The 17,294-nt window shown below is 37.8% G+C and overlaps 3 protein-coding genes across 3 annotated transcripts; 2 read left to right on the top strand and 1 right to left on the bottom strand.

The window, feature by feature from the left end:
- Positions 1 to 1,091: 1,091 nt before the first annotated feature.
- Positions 1,092 to 2,036, top strand: LOC107538631 (olfactory receptor 52M1-like). Its single transcript, XM_016214948.2, has one exon. The coding sequence runs from the start codon at positions 1,092 to 1,094 to the stop codon at positions 2,034 to 2,036; it is 945 nt and encodes a 314-aa protein (XP_016070434.2).
- A 6,621-nt stretch (positions 2,037 to 8,657) lies between these two features.
- LOC107538634 (olfactory receptor 52B2-like) lies at positions 8,658 to 9,602 on the top strand. Its single transcript, XM_016214951.2, has one exon. It carries the CDS (start codon positions 8,658 to 8,660, stop codon positions 9,600 to 9,602), a length of 945 nt encoding a protein of 314 aa, XP_016070437.2.
- A 6,202-nt stretch (positions 9,603 to 15,804) lies between these two features.
- On the bottom strand, positions 15,805 to 16,755 carry LOC107538635 (olfactory receptor 52A1-like). The gene has a single exon (XM_016214952.2). The coding sequence runs from the start codon at positions 16,753 to 16,755 to the stop codon at positions 15,805 to 15,807; it is 951 nt and encodes a 316-aa protein (XP_016070438.1).
- Positions 16,756 to 17,294: the final 539 nt, after the last annotated feature.

Genomic DNA, 17,294 nt, shown 5'->3' with positions numbered 1-17,294 from the left:
GCAAAAAGGAAATAGTGTGGACTTTGTAGTCATGCAGAGTTGTGTTAGAATTCTTGTGTCTCAGCCACTCTTTGTGATGACATTGAATTATTTGTAACACTCTGGGCTTTTACTTCTTAACTGGTAAAATTAGAAAGACAGTATTTAGCTTGCATTACATATTCAGCTAAAAATTAACATTTGCCAAGATTCCAGAGGATGTCCTTTGCATATTAGGATCACTAAGTATTACTTTCCTTCCTTCCTTCGTATATTAATTACATGAACTAAAATCACACTAATAGTGTATAGATCAAAAGAGATACCAAGTACATGGATCTCTACAGTGACTAGTATATTCAGATACAAGAAACAAAAGTTAAAAACTAGGTACATTGAGGAATATACAGAAGAGGTAGGAAGTTCGAATTTTTGTGAAAACTAAGCTTAAAATAAGTAGGTATATAAGTTGGAAATGTTTCATGGGACAGAAGAAAACAATGGAGGTATGAGGAAAACTTCAGATTTTGTCAAGTTTTCTATGCAGAGGACAGGTGAGTCTATAAAAAGTATCATGATAGGAAAGGGCAATACAATCTCCGATCTCTTGGGGTTTGGTTCTGTGACAGTACTAGGACATGAAATGGACTGTCTAAGAAATGAGAAACCTTACTTGAGAGTACTCAGACATCAGCTAGAAAATTCTATTTAAGAATGACTCTAAGATCTACTCCATTTATAATATCAGGCATTTCTATCAAAAGCTAATTCGGTCCTATGATTAAATCAAAGTGTGAATTCAAAAGCGATGAATTAATTTTATTGTACATAGATGTTAATGGTGATAGATTTTCTGTTTTGTTTTTAACAAATCTGTGAGATTCATAACTTGCTTTACAGTAAGTACTTTGTGTCTGGTTACATAGTTTTGCCTAGTATTACTAAGTTTTTTTCACTATAAATTACAAACCTTTATGTTTTCTAACATGACGTTTTAGGACCTTCCAGATGTGTTTTTCATTTGTTGCCAGATTTGGTGTGATGACCTTGGAAGAAAATTTCCACCCTAAAAAAGAGAATTCCATCCACAAAAGACAAAGAAGAGCCGCACAATGGGACCAGCCAATAAATCTCAAACATCTCCTGTCACCTTCTTGCTGATGGGCATCCCAGGACTAGAGCACCTGCATGTCTGGATTGGGATTCCCTTCTGCTCCTTGTACATAGTGGCTGTGATGGGGAATGTGACCATCCTGGCTGTGGTGAGGGCAGAGAGAAGCCTCCATGAGCCTATGTTCTTCTTTCTGTGCATGCTGTCAGTCACTGACCTGGTCCTCTCCACATCTACACTGCCCCGCATGCTCTGTCTCTTCTGGCTTGGAGCCCATGACATCGCCTTTGATGCCTGCTTGGCCCAAATGTTCTTCATCCACAGCTTTACTGCAATGGAATCGGGCTTCTTTTTGGCCATGGCCATTGACCGTTATGTGGCCATTTGTCATCCACTGCGCCACAGCACCATTCTCACCCACGTTCACATCGCTGTCATGGGTATCACTGTGGTGATTCGGGGCATAGCCTTCTTTTCCCCACATCCCATTCTGCTCAAACAGCTCCCCTACTGCAGGTCTCGAAAAATTGCCCACACCTACTGTGAGTTTATGGCTGTGGTGAAGCTGGCGTGTGTGGACACAGGAGCCACCAAGCGTTACAGCCTCAGTGTGGCCTCTGTCATTGGTTCCTGTGATGGCTTTTTCATTGCTGTCTCCTACGTTCTCATCCTCCGGGCAGTCTTTCGTCTTCCATCACGAGAAGCAAGTCTGAAAGCTCTAGGCACGTGTGGCTCTCATGTCTGCGTCATCCTAGTTTTCTACTCCACAGCTGTCTTTACCTTCCTCACTCACCGTTTTGGCCACAATGTGGCCCCCCAGATCCATATCTTTATTGCCAACATGTATCTTCTGATTCCACCTTTTCTTAACCCCATTGTGTACGGTGTTAGGACTAAGAAAATTCGAGATTATGTCCTCAGTTTTCTAAGGGTAAAGGTTGCCTGATTTTGCTGAAATTGTTTGCAGAGATGGTATCAGAATGGGAAAGGAAGAGTGAAAATAAATTATTTATTCCTCATAACAGATATGACATTTTCTTCTGCTGACATCAGGTATTTTACCAGATTTCAATGGGGAAGAGTGATCACACATTATAGAAATTTCTCAATTCTAAGGAAACTAGTAGCCATATTGTATTTTGTGTGCACCTGAATTTTAGGGAGCTTACTTAAACCTTAATAAATTTGAAAGGGACCCCCCTTCTGCTCTCTGTTGCTACTGATTTTCTGTTGTGTGAGTGTAGTATATTTTCTAATAAGTAGTGATTAATAAAGCGAAGAAACTCATAAGAATGTAAAAAATTCCATAGGAAGTATCTGCAACTTAAAAATTAATGATCACTCAATATTCTATAGAAGAGTCAATATAACAAGATTCATGCTTGTTACTTGAAATACTTGACTATTATTTTCATGAGAATAGGCACACAGAAGTTGTTAAGCAGAAATATGGCAAATTTCTACATTGCAATAATCTTGTCCACAGATTACTGTATTAAAGTAAAGCTTTATGAATTACCTTTCTGCTGTTTCTCTTGTTGTTCTTATACAACTGTTGCACTCTCTGTTCTATTCATGAAGACTCCCACCTTCATTCAAATAATAAGAATCTTTATATCTTCATGGTTTTACTTAGAATGCTTCTCTCTCTGCTCAGACACTTTCTTACCTACAAAGACTTTAGTTACCCTTTAAGGTACAGCACCTATTTAAACTCTCCCACCTTATCAGAAAGTTTATTTCAAGTAAAACTCATTAAAAACTGTCCCTACCATTATTGTAAAATGATGTCATTATATATTGTAGTGACATTAATATGACTTTTCCCAATTAAATTTTTATTATAGTTAGAGGTTAAGTGCACTGGTTCTAAAGTCAGAGTGCCTGGATTCATCATTTATCTCTGACATTTACTATCTTTGTATATTCAGGCATTTTCTGGGCCTTGTTGTCATAATCAATAAAATGAGGGTCATAATATTTCCTTCCCTGTAGAATTTTAAGGATTAAATGAGTGAAAGCATATAAGAAAGGTACTTATTATAGTGCCACACAGTAAGCTTTTAATAAATAAACATTACCTAAGGATTATCATAACATAATTATCATAATTTTGTGTATTTATTATATGCCAGACTTTGTGAGACACATGTGTGTGCAATGTACGACACATATATGCATATATTATCACCATAGTCACCCGAGTGTTAGTATGATTGTACAGATGAGAAATTTGGACTCAGAGATTAAATAATTTGCTCAGTGTCACATATTGATTAAGTGGTGCCATCCCACCTCGATTTAAATAAACACAAAAGTACTCAATCCTATGCTTAAAGACTATCCTTTATTTACTTTTTTCACTAATACCTCTCAGTGTCCTATGAACACGTGTTCAGTGAATGCTTCTAAAGCAGTGAATGGAGCTATAAGATGATTGAATTTATGACATCATATATTTTAGAACTCCTGATCATGTGATAGTCATAATCAAGGTACCTGAATTAAAACCATTAGGCTATAATTAATGATCTTTTTTATAAGATAATGGAAAAAATGACAATGCCAGTAAGGGTAAAGAGAAGAGAGTCCCTAGGAAAATGGAAACTTTGAGACTATTGCCATAATGTTGGGTATTTCCTGAAGATGAATTGCCAAGATTGGACCTTCTAGCTGTATTTTCTTTTTATTTGGAGTACCATGAATTATGGAGTTTAATTATAATATATTCCCTGACAATTCTCAAGATTGTTTATATGTTAGGTTTAGAAATGTGAACTAAGGAGGTAGCACTTACAAGCTATCTACCCATGGATCTCAAATTTGAAAGGTTTAACAAAGATAACAACCACAAAACTAAATATTCAAAAATCCTGAATTAAATTCCAGTCAAATAAAAGAGATATGCAACTTATTCATGTATTCATACAACTAAACATGATTTATGGGCTGGCTAAAATGTGCCCAGTTGTGCTAGATTCTGAAGGGGAGTGAGCAAAGGGAAGTCCACATCTTGGGAAGTTTATATTCTCATAGAAGTGACATAATCAAATGATGCCCAAATGCATAAATATACTGGATATTAAGTGCTGTCAAGTAATAATACAGATTTCTATAAGGGCACATAACTTGGGTTTTGATCTAGTCTAAGAGAATTAAGAAAAGCTTCCTTAAAAATGTCATTTATTTGAGTGCTGATTGGGAGTTAACTAGCTGAAGAAAGAAGAGAGGTCATGAAATGGGGTTGTGATGTTACAAGGAGAGAGAACAGGATGTGTGAACATTGTGGATCTTAAGATAGGAAGGGTGCCATGCATTCAAAGAACTAAAGGAAGCCCATTTCACTGGCTGGAGTAGAGGGTGAAATAAAAAGTTGCTGAGTAAGGCTGGGATGGTAGCATACAGGGGTGTGTAGGGCATGCTAAGGATTTTCAATTTTATCTTAAAACTGGAGGAAGACAATGTAAGTTTTATGCACAGGAGTGACATAATCAGGTTTGTGTTTTAAAAAGATCATTGTGGGCTTCCAGTCCAAGCTGGTGGCATAGGAAGACCCTGACAGCACCTCCTCCCAGGAACGCAATGAATTTACACCTATAAACAGAGCAATTCCTCCTGAACTGAAGGCTGAATGGACAGCTTCTGCAAAACAAGAGGGAGGGAGGGAGGGAGAGAGAGAGAGAGAGAGAGAGAGAGAACACACTGAAACAGGTCTCCTGCTCCAGCTCAAGCTTCCAGACACCAGACTATCCCTTGGGACTCTCCTCAGCTTGCACCCACCCTAGCACAGCTCCAGCCTAGGTGTGGCTTGTCCCTAGGACTTCCTGCAGACCGCACCTGCTTCAGCTACAGCCCAGGGGCTTACCTCTGGAAATTCCTACAGCTCCACCCCCCTCCAACTTCAGCTCAAGGTCTCACTGTGACTTGCTTGCCCCTGGGGCAACTGAAACTCAGTCTCTCTTAAACTTGGAATTGGGCAATATTTTTTTTCTAAAGCTTCTCTATTGTTCCTACTTTAATCTCACCTCTCTGTTTCTATTATGTATCTTATTTACCAAACAATGGCCTTAATTTTGTCAATTAAAATTTACTTGGTGCATACATTTTTTCCATCTTTTTTGCATCCTAATTGCGTATAGAAAATCAAGACTCTTAATTTTAGTTTAAGTATTGCTTAGTTTAGTTTAAGTATTGCTTATGGATCTCCAAAGGTCACAGGAAATTAAAATGTTTTAAACTGTTGATTTTGAAGCAAGCTATAGCAATTTGTATATAATTATAGCTGCAAAGAGCTCTGCATTCTTTTACTCCAAGTGTTTTTTAATTTTGTTCTAAATGATCCCCCAGTCCTTACTCTTCTCGTTAGTTCCTACACCATACATTTCACCTCCCTCAAAGAACCAACAATTAGTTTTACAGTGCTCCCAAACATCTGATTTTAAAACTTTAAATGTATTGGGGTAACATTGGTTAATAACATTATATAAGTTTCAGATGTACAACTTTACAATACAACATCTGTATACTCCATTGTGTGCTCACAATACTAAGTCTACTCTCCTTCAGTCCCTTTAACTAAATGTGCTTATCTACAAATAACTGGCTCTAGGCTTTATTCCCCATAATATCCAAGCTAAGTAAAGCACTTTGCTTAACAAAGAGGCCACTAGAGACCATGGGCAGAGGGGTGGGGGAGGGAGGACAGGACAAACCAGTATAAATCTGCCTCCAGTTCATACACTACATCTTATTTTGGACATCAACAGATCTTTTCCATACCTCATGTGGGCAGTTGCTTTGCTGGTCCCAGTCCTACTGTGACCAGACTCAGCCATCTACAGGTACTACTCTAGGAAAAGAGAGAAGAGGGAGGGAAAAGAGTAGAAAATCCCGGGATGCAAAGTTATGTAGGAAACAAGAGATTCCGAAATACCAATCACCAACCCGTTTAAAAACATGGTTGGGGTGTGCAATTTTTAGAATGCCCGTGACATTCTTTAGGAAATAATAAGTACCTTTCTGATTTTCACATCTAAATTGATGGTCTCTTTACTTGTAATTAATGTTGATATTTTTGTTGCTGGCAATTATTTCTAATAGCCAGGCAAAACTTTACCATGTTGCTTAAAACTCTAATAATATCTTAATGTCATCAACACATGTAGAATTTTTATCTACAGAATTACTGATAGATGATCATTCAATTTCTACCTGATAATGAGCTCCTGGTTCCACAAGGTATACTTTTCTGTTTGAGCCTATGATAGGTTTCTTTCCTCTAATGATCTAAAATGTACCTTTTAAATTTTCTTAGCATCTTTTATTTGTCCAGGTATCTATCTCTGGTGACACTAAATATTCTTTTCACTCAAGAATATAATAAATCTAAAAATATTTTAGGATAAACTTACCAGGGACATCAAATCTTTCTTATGTTGTCAGTTCAAGACTATTAATTATTTTAGTTACAGCTCTTTCTGAGAAACAAAGAAAACAAAAAGAACTGCTCTGAGCGGTTGATTGGAGCATAGCCTCCTGCGCCAAAAGGTGGTGGGTTAGATTCCCGGTCAGGGCACATACCCAGGCTGCATGCAGCTTCAGTCCTTGGTTGGAGTGCATACGGGAGGCAGCTAATTGATATTTCTCTCTCACATCATTGTTTCTCTCTTTTCCTCTCCCTTCCTCTCTCTCTCTAACCAAAGGGAAAAAACATATCCTCAGGTGAGAATTAAAACAGAACAAAACCAAAAAAAAGAACATTATTCTTTGCATCTTTCACTTAAACTTTGTATTTCATAGAAAAAGAAGAAAATTTTATTTTTTAAAGCACCAAAAAGTTCAAAGAATTATGTCAGGAATATTGTATGTTTTATACAATGTTTGAATTTAATGATGAATTTAATCCTTAGCATAGTTTTTAAGGTAAGCTTCATCCCACTTTTAATATGAAGAAATGAGGTTCAAAGCCTTACACAACTTGTTCAAATCACACTAAATAAGTGGCAGGACTGAGATTGTATCTTAGACATGTGTTATCTGAAAGACTTTGCTATTTCTACTATACCAAATGAACTTCCAGGAGACCTACCTATCATTCAGCTACTGTGTGTCTTTCACCAAATGCAGCTGATGTATGAAATACTTAGATTTGAACATTTCAATTTTATGATGTGTACATGTGGTGTTTTAGCAGATATGTCACTCTGTTTTGAGTGCTTAAATATTTAGATAAATTAATTGCAAAAAAAGACAAATAATCCAAGTTCATCAACAACTAAAACAAAAGGACACAATATTAATATTATTGTACTTTTACTTTTAAAGCAATATTGTGTTACATTTTTTCATCTTAATTTCAGTTTAAATTTTGCTTATGGTCACGAGAAATTAAAATGCTTTAAACTACTAATTTTGAAGCAAGTTATAGCAATTTGTATATAATTATAGCTTCAAACAGACCTGCAACATTTTAAAAACTAAACGTTTAAGAGTTTATCTTAAATTTTTATTAAAATTTCTCTTTTTGTGTGATTCTTCTGAATATTATATAGTTGGAATGTTCCTAACAAAATCTGGAGTCTAAACCTTAATATTGAAATTTAATTTCAGTCATATTAATAACAAAAAAAGCTTGTTTCTATAACTTATTTTATTATATTCTTGTGGTTTTTTTACTTATAATCTGTTGACTAAGTATACTCTTTAATCTATAAATTTTATTAAATACTCTGTAAATTTGTAAATATACACTTCTATTCAAAATAGTTATGTAGGTCAAAATGTTCAGCAAATACAATAGTCTTATTTCTATAGAAATATGTATTACAATTAACCACTAAACTATGCTCCCCTTACAAAACTATATAACTTCATATATATATGTGACCCCATTAAACTTTACTTTTACTCATTCCCCAACCACTCTTTAATACTAAAATACTGGAACTTAAATACTAAATTATTATCAATTGAGGCATTTTTTGGATTTCACCTTTGTCATCCAAAATACCTCTTATTTCTCCAGAAGACTACCAGGTATAAGATCAGCATATTTCCTAAATTCTTCATAAAATTAGGAAATACTCCAGAGAATCCTAAAGCACCAAGGCCAATCTCAAGGGCTGAGGGCCCTTGGATGATAAAACTCAACTTCCTCATCTTGCGTGAAAATCATGATTGCTAGCTTCTGCCTGTACTTTTAAAAATGTTGAGCCTCTTGCCAGGTCCTGCTGTCTGGGGGAAAATCCTACAGGATTTCACACAGTGAATATTAAATGAGATCAGAGCCGTAGGACAATTTAAACTATGGAGATAATATATCTTTATTGAGAATGTATCCCTAAGATTGTTTCCTTCTCTTGCAGAGAAAGTAGCCTAGGTTTATCTCCCTCCTTACCTCAAGTAACTGAAGCGTTTATTTGATCATTAGTTGACATAATATAATTATGATTATCACCATGAAGTACTATAATACCTGGTACTTTAAGTGCAAATGATACAGTGATTTCAAAATGTCCCTTGTTTCTTTCTCCCCAGGAATCAGACCTTGGAAGAGCTCAGGGTAGGGATGTCCTCTTGCAACAACTCCATTCCTCAGCCCTTGACATTTGTTCTGGCTGGAATTCCTGGACTGGAATCTTTCCATGGATGGTTCTCTGTGCCTTTTTTCTTGGTCTTTGTCATTACAGTCCTTGGCAATGTCACCATCTTATGCATCATCCAAGTGGAGAAGAGTCTTCATGAGCCCATGTTTCTCCTCCTGGCCATGCTATCGGTTGTTGACCTGTCTCTGGTCAGTGTCACTGTGCCCCGCATACTGAGTATTTTCTGGATGAATGCCAAAGAAATTAGCTTCAATGCTTGCCTCACACAGATGTTTTTCATCCCTTCCTTTTATATCATGGAGTCTGGGATCCTCCTGGCCATGGCTTTTGACAGGTTCGTAGCTATCTGGCACCCTCTGAGATATACAACCATCCTTGCTAACAACGTACTTGTGAAAATGGCCCTGGCTGTCCTGGCAAGGGCAGTGGCCGTGCTGACCCCAGCACCCATCCTAGCGAAAAGGCTGGAAAGCTTTCAAACCCACATTATTGCTTATTCCTACTGTGCCTACATGGCCGTGGTGCAGATAGCCTGTGGAGACATCTCCGACCACATTGTCTACAGCCTCATGGTTATTGCAGCATCCGTGGGGTTTGACCTGTTTTTCATCAGTCTGTCGTACGGGCTGATCCTTCGTGCTGTCTTTCGCATACCCTCGTGGGAGGCACGGGGCAAAGCTCTCAGCACGTGTGGCTCTCATCTTTGTGTCATTGCTCTCTTTTATTCTCCTGTTGTCTTTTCTGTTCTGGCCCAGATTTTAGGCTATCGTATGGCTCCCCATCTACAGATTGTCATTGACAATCTCTACTTCCTAGTGCCTCCCATGATTAACCCCTTGATATATGGAGCCCGGACCAAGCAAATGCGGGCGTGGGTGCTGCGGATCCTGCACTGTCATGGAGACTGAGGTTGACACCTGAGGTAGACGGGGGGACCTGGGATATGGAACTGGAAATCATGTTAGGTTGCAGGTAAAGATAAATCCTGCCAGATTTGGGGCTTCACCAAGAAAGGAATAACCAAGGCAAGAGGAGGGCTTAGTCAGTTTGGGGATGTAACTGAGATTTGTCCTTCTCATCAGAATGTAGTTGTTATGAAACCCTCATGACCAGAGCTCTCCCCAAATGCTAATGCAAGTAATAACGGGAAAACATTTTGTTAATTTTATTGCTTATCTGATTGTATTACATAACATAAATTGGAAGCACATTATTTCAAATGAAGTAACAATGAATGTAGGCATATATATCAAGGACCTGTGTATGTACATATATCTGGTGGACATATCAATTATATCAATAAATATGCAAAACCACTATTAACGTCACATTTTGGCTGAACAAGTTTTCAGATACATAAACTTGCTCAAATAAATTAATAACCTTCTCAGAATGCTACAAGTATGCTAAGGTCCAGCCCAAGAGGTCCAAGGGTCCCCAAAGGTGTGGACGGTGTAGATGAAGAATGAAGGACATGGAGACAGCATTCAGAGCATCTGGACAATCAGAGTCTCCCTTTATTGCCTTGTTACAACTGTCTTTATACTATTTGATTTTGTTGCTGGTTAAACAACATGACATCATGCTTTGTTCCAGTTTTTGTTTTGGCCTTTCACAGTTAATGGATATACCTTATCTGATCTTTGCTAAAGAATTTACATCTATTTAGGTATGTTAATTTTAGTCATACCTATTGTTTATATTTCTATAGGCTATTCTACAGGTTAATCTTGTTTGTTATTTATATTCTGAACTTACTGTTTTATTGTTCTACCACATAGCTAAGAGGAGAATAACTAAGCCAGCTTTCCTATGTGAAGGTTATGCGAGTCCTAAGGAAGGGCTCTGGAGCTTGCACGTGACTGTTTTCAGCCATGGTGACTGACCGCCTGCCTGGCACCTGCCTTGGTCTCTCCGCTCACATTCCCCGCAGCAGTCCGTCCTCATTGTAATATCCTGTGTATGATAAGGGTTCAGGTGTAGATTGAAATAATCTCTTTCCTAGACTGCTCTTTCCTTGTGGGGATTCCCAGAGTTTTCCATTAATATAAACATCCCCCAGTAATACATTCCTTGTGGGAACTCCCTGGTGGCCTCCCTGTGGATGGCCCTGTGCCGCCGAGTCAGCAGGGCCCGGACCCAGGCCTCTCCCTCGGTGGGGAACTTCCTGTGGTAATGGGCCTAACAAGTCCTAAACTTTCTGCTGACAGTCTGGGTTCCTCATGAGCGGCACATGATTTTCCCATACTCCTTGGGGCTTTTACTGAATCATTGTCTTTTCCAGTCCCATCCGACTCCCCTGCTAGGGAAAAGTTTCCAGCGAGGGCAATGACTTTTTCTGGTGCAGTGACTTGGGTAAGGACACAGAACATCAGGAAGGGGAACAAGTATGGGAAGAGGGACTTGCCATATGCCAAGTCCCATGGAGCATTGGCTGTGCAGATGTCTCCTCCTTGAAGGACTGTGTCAAGGAGCAAGGACGGAACGGCTTTGGGCACAACTATGTGCTCTTTATCAAATTTCAGTGCTCATCTTAGGCAATACTTCCTTCATAAGCCTTCTCTAATCTCCTGCCTCCTTTTTTTCTTCACTCTCTATTGCATTTATTTCAATGGTCTCCAGTGTCACCTTATCCTTTCTTAATCATAGCACATATCACACAATTTGATAATTGCTTATTAAGGTAATCTTTTTCTACATTAAAATGAATATTTAGCTAAGCAAAATAAGCCAGTCAGAGAAAGACAAGTATCACATGATCTCACTTATGTGTGGAATCTAATGAACAAAATAAACTGATGAACAAAACAGATCCAGAGACATTGAAACATGCTACAAACTGACATATTTCAGAGGGAAGGAGTGGGGGCAGGAAGAGAAGAACTTATACGCATATAGGCATAGCCCATGGACAAACAATAGTGCAGGGAAGGCCTGGGGAAGGGGCAGGAACAGGGTGGAGGGAGTCAATGGGGGAAAAAAAGGGGCATTTGTGGTACTTTCAACAATAAAGATTCAAAAAAAAGAAAATAAATGAGTATTTTGTTTATATTTGTTTTCATAATATCTAGATTTTCTATGGTATATGAGTTAAATAAACTTGTTGAGTAGGTCAAGTCCCATTTCAAATAACTTCTCTGATAAAACAGCATGAATATAAAAGAATGCATGAGCCTACACATTCAGCTTATGTGCTAAAAATAAAAGAAAGGAAGGAAAGATGAGAGGAAGAAAAGAAAGGAAGTAGAGAAAAGACAGACAGAAAGAGGGAGAGAGGAAGGGAAGGAGGAAGGGAAAGGGGGAGAGAGGGAAGAAAGAAGCATTTTGTTTGGCCAACATTCTACTCTATTGAGGATCTTTTTGTAGTGAAATCTCTTCAACTCCACTTCTGAATATTATGTGGACATGTTATTTCGACTTCAGCGGACCAATGTGTTTCCTTAAGTATAATTTCCCTCCCCAATTATCATGATTATCTTTTGCTACATTACAAACAAATCAAAACTTAGAGTGTTGGGTTGACTGAGCTCAATTTAATATTCTCACTTTATGTTTTCACATGGGTGCATGACAAAAAAAGGGCTGCAGATGGATTCTCAGAAGGTTCAAAAGGATGGACAGCACCCAATATTGCTTCTTCACTGACAAGCCTCGTGCTTCTGTTCTCCTCCCTTGGGTCTCTCATCCCTTAAAATTAGCCTGTGTTTCTTACCCGGTGTTTCAGGGCTCAAAAGATAAAAAACAGAAGCTGCTAGGTTAGATATGGTCTGCATCCAAGACTTACACAGCATCACTTCTGTAGTATTCTGTTGTTCAAAGCAGTCATAGGATTTGACCAAATTCAAGGGGTTGGGAAGCAGACTCCTGCTGATTACATTGCAGAAGAACATGAAATTTAGAAGATATTGTTATAGCCATCATTGATAAATACAGTCTGGAATGGTTCTTCTCAGATGCAACATACACTCAGACCTCCTCCAAACTTCCAGGTCTCACTCCATGATGGCATTCTATCAGAATTTCATCATCTAAATCATATTTAGGTGTAGCTGAGGCTTCATGAGTATGATCCTTTAGATGTAGTTCTTGGAATATGGTTTCTTTTTCTCTGAACACCTATTAACTGAAGGGATAAGTCATTTGCCTCTCACATTGCCAACATACAATGTTAATACAGCAAAAGGATAACTGCAAAAACACTCCCATTCCAAAGAGGGAAAAAAGTGGAACCTGCAGTTACTGGTTCACAATATACTGAAATTTAAGGCACATATTGCTAGGTTCTTGATTCAGCGGTTCTATCTTTCCCCATGAGGATAATTTTATTTCTCTTTATAGTTCTGGTTTTACCCTCTAAGATCTAGGCTCTAGACTTCGAATTATCATTCACTTTCTTTTACAAAAAGTCTCCCGTTTTCACTTCATCTTTCTAAGCCTATAGGTTGGGGATCCCAATGATTCTCCTCATTTTCAGCTGTCACTGTTCTTTTTAGTCTAACCTGGCAGTTCTTTTGAATAGTAAGGAATCTTAAAAATACTTACTTTTTTTCCAGAGGCCAGCTCTTTAAGAGTATATAAGGCTCAACCGAAACATCAGCCTGCTCCACCCAGAGAAGCACAATTTGTGAGAACCAATGGAAAGGACCTTGAGCTGCTAGAACCCATTCTCTATGAATTCATGGCATGATAAGTGTAAAAAAAAAAACAAAACAAAAAAGGCAGACCTCTGTACTCATAAAAGTGTTTCTCTTAATTAAGAGTGTGGTGTCTCTTCCCCCCACAAAAAAATTTAAAAAAACTGTGCCCTAACAAAAAGAGTATATAAATATATACAAAAGAAGTAAATGAGAAACAGTTTTGTATTCAACTTAGAAATATCATAAACCTTTATGGTTTCTCTGAGTTCTACTTGAAAGTTAAACACTTCTTCAATGCATCTTTTTCTATACATATTTTATTAGATGTGGTACTTTCAACATTCTCTGGAAATGTTCATTGAATATATTTTTTAATTTCGTACATGAGAAAAGATGACAGTTTTGTCAATTGTTCCACCATCACAAAGAACAGATCCCTCTATTCTCTTGCACATAACAATTTTGTCACTCTATTTAAAGCCTTCATTAACATTGGTACCTTTAAGCTTTTGTCTATCTACTCTCAAAGCCAAGACTGCATGTTTAAGGTTTTTGCTACAGAATCCAACTCCTGATGTAATTTTTTCCTTACATTTAAGTATTGTTGTGTAATATGACACCCTAACATTGAATGGTTTTAAATAATAGTTTATGATTCTTTTTCCCTTCAAAGGTCTGTTGATTGCTTGGACTCAGCTGTGGAGTTCTCATTTGGAGTCCCTCAAGCAGTCGCAGGTAGTGTTTGGAATGGGAATGCAGACCTGGGTACAAGGTTTCTTTTTGACCCAGATGTCAGACACCTCAGTCCACCTCCACACTGAGTGCTGTTCCATCAGAGTAGAACCCCAGGGAGTTCTTACATGGTGGCATGAAAATAAGAAAAGGTATGGTATCAGTTAAGGATTCTGCCAAAAACTGGCACAGATTGACATATGTTGTACTCATAGGAGTTGCAGGGCCTCCAACTTATTGAAGGGTATAAAGAAGAGTTTATTCTTCATGAGATGTGGCAGGATTACATACATATGAAAGACACAGTGATAGCCATGCTTAGAAAGTACAATTTGCCACACTCAGCTTTCTTTCACTTCCATCATAAATGATTTTTCATTTTCTGCCTTCTCTCTAGGTTCTGTATTATGTTCCCAAACATCTCTGTCATTGTTCACAGGTGATTATCTTTCAGTGCTCTGCATATCATCTCTCATCATATATTTATGTATATGGTTTCCTCTCAGCTTTGTGACTTAGGTTTTTTCCTCCAGAAATTCCAAAATAGCAAAAATACTTTTGCTTCTGTATATAAAGATTTATAGGGATTTATGGAGCCACGGCACGTCTCTTTGTTTCTGGGACAGTATGCCTTATTCTGCATCACAGCAGTTTCCTCCCATAACTCAAGAGGTTAGCTTATCTTCTGGCCTCTGCCCCACTGTGACAAGACTCTCAATCCACTCCATGTACTATTCCAGAAACAAAGATGGATTGGGTAAAGTACGAAGTGGTAAATCATGTAGAGGAAAAAGGCACTTAAATATTTTTACTAATTAAGTAACCCCAAAACCAATCACTCATAAGTTCACATTTTCATCTATTGAAAATAATTATAGCAACAGTAGGCATCTGCCAATAATAACATTCTTCAGAATGTGACATTGTTCCACTATATATGCTATGAATGGTTAGTGTCTTTATTTAGAGTTAATGTAAATAAATGTATTACTGACAATTGTTTCTGATACTCTGATTCAACCCAGTCAGTAATACTTACAGCTGTCATGATACTTTTGTAAGCCCATCTGCCATGTGAAGAATGGCATCCTTATAGAGGATTATTCACTCCTATTTGAAAATTCCATTTATAGCTTTTTATTCACACAAATATATTGGGGGAGGACGGGGCAGTGTGTTTCCATAGAGTTCTTAGCAATAATGAGCTAAAATTTACCTTTTTATCAACAACTCCTGAAATATGTAAAATTTAGTTGCCACAAAAAAGTATTTTGTCTAGCATATTCTTCTTATAATTGAAAAGCCAGTCACCAGAGCCTTCAAATTCTATTTTTATAATGGTAAGAATTCTAAGTTGTTCAGTAATCTTAGTTACTTCCAATTCAGGAAAAAAGCCAAATTTTTTTTAGCCTGTAGCTGACTCATAAAGTCTTTACAGCCCATAGGAAAGAAAGAGAGGTACATTTTTAGCACTTTAGGTACAAAACTATATTATGCCATTAATTATCATATCAGGATTATAAGAATAGATAAAAAATAAAAGAAAGGGAAAGATGAAGGATGATAGGAATTTATAATATACATATATATTTTTCACCCAGGTTAATTTCATGTTTTTAAAATATAGGTTATTTAAGGGAGATTATTGTAATGTAAAAACCTCACCAAGATAAACATAGTGCAGGAGTTTTCATCTTAAACAGACAAATGCATATATTCCCTATTGCATATTATTTTTGTATCATTCCTGGTTGTCAAGCTTCAGAATACAAATCTGTTCAACCCTCCTTCGTATCTCTTTGGTCTTCACACCATAAACAATGGGGTTAAGGGCAGGGGGCACAAGGAGATAGATGGTAGACAATAAGATGTGGACATAGGGTGACACTTGTCCAAAACGGTGGCTGAGGAAGGAAAAAAAGGCAAGGATATAAAACTCCAGGAAGACAACAATATGGGCAGTACAAGTGCTGAATGCTTTAAGTCTTGCCTCCTTCTGGGAAAGACGAAAAACAGCCTGAAAAATTAGAATGTAGGAGATGAAGACAGAGATCATGTCAAAACCCAGGATAGCAAAAGCTACAAAGAGCCCGTATGATTTGTTAATATAGACATCTTCTGCGGCCAACTTGACAACAGCCATGTGCTCACAATAGGAATGGACAATAACCACAGACTGGAAAAGTTGCAGTCGTTTCAGTAGAATAGGTAAAATCCCGACAAGCACCGTTGCCCGTATTACCACAATCAGTATCATCTGAACTAAAAAGAAAGGTGTGAGGATGGATGTGTGCCTCAAGGGATTACAGATGGCAACATAGCGGTCAAAAGCCATGGCCAACAGGATGCCAGATTCCATACCCTGCAAAGCATGAATGAAGAAGAGCTGGGTAAGGCAAGCATCAAAAGCCATGGAACAAGAGCCAAACCAGAAGATGGCCAACATCTTTGGAGCAATGGCTACACAGAGAGCTAGGTCAGTGGCTGCCAGCACTGCCAGGAAAATGTACATGGGTTGGTGAAGACTGCGTTCTGTAGGGATGATGATTAACAAGAAAATGTTCCCTAGAAGAGACATGAGGCATACACCAAAAAAGGGAAATCCAATCCAAAACTGCACATGCTCTAGTCCAGGGATCCCAATCAGGATCACTGTTTTGGGGTTCAGATATGACATGTTGGTAGATTTCATCAGGTTGGCAAATCCTTTCCTCACCACTGAGTCCATTACCTATTCAGAGAAAAAATTGTGGATAAGAAGAAAGGAGGGAGTTTTCCTCACCATTTCTCCTTGAGCATGAAAAACATGATGAAAATGTGGCCACTTGACTTTGAATCTTTGGGAATCCATTTAAGTCAGTATCAGAATAAGATTCTTTGATATCTTTCTCCAAAGTCAATAAGAGTGTTTGGGAATGAGGAACATATATCCAGTGTTTATCACCTAGAAATTCTAGAAATGGGAATTATGATTCTAACAGCATTGACCTTGCTGGGTTTTGAAAAGTTCTCAGATGGTGTCACAGGTAACATTAACTTTTTTGTGCATATCCAACTCCTAACTCCAGACACACTTCAGATTAGGCAAAATTTCTCTGTGAAACTTGAAATTGTAGACTAGATCTTTAATCCCAATGTCTTGTTCATTTTGTTCAAAGCTCAGAATCCCCAGAGAGTGGCAGCCTTTCCCTTTTCTTTCCATTTTCTCTAGTATAGGAACTGAAACATCTG

Source organism: Miniopterus natalensis, chromosome 11, assembly GCF_054644295.1.
Source record: "Miniopterus natalensis isolate mMinNat1 chromosome 11, mMinNat1.hap1, whole genome shotgun sequence".
In the NCBI taxonomy this organism is placed as follows: domain Eukaryota; kingdom Metazoa; phylum Chordata; class Mammalia; order Chiroptera; family Miniopteridae; genus Miniopterus; species Miniopterus natalensis.
Note: the sequence above shows the minus strand (reverse complement) of the source record. Positions and strands in the feature narration are given on the sequence as shown.

Bases quoted from the DNA above. Each gene is read 5' to 3' on its own strand.
- LOC107538631 (XM_016214948.2), top strand. From the start codon at position 1,092: ATGGGACCAGCCAATAAATCTCAAACATCTCCTGTCACCTTCTTGCTG.
- LOC107538634 (XM_016214951.2), top strand. From the start codon at position 8,658: ATGTCCTCTTGCAACAACTCCATTCCTCAGCCCTTGACATTTGTTCTG.
- LOC107538635 (XM_016214952.2), bottom strand. From the start codon at position 16,755: ATGAAATCTACCAACATGTCATATCTGAACCCCAAAACAGTGATCCTG.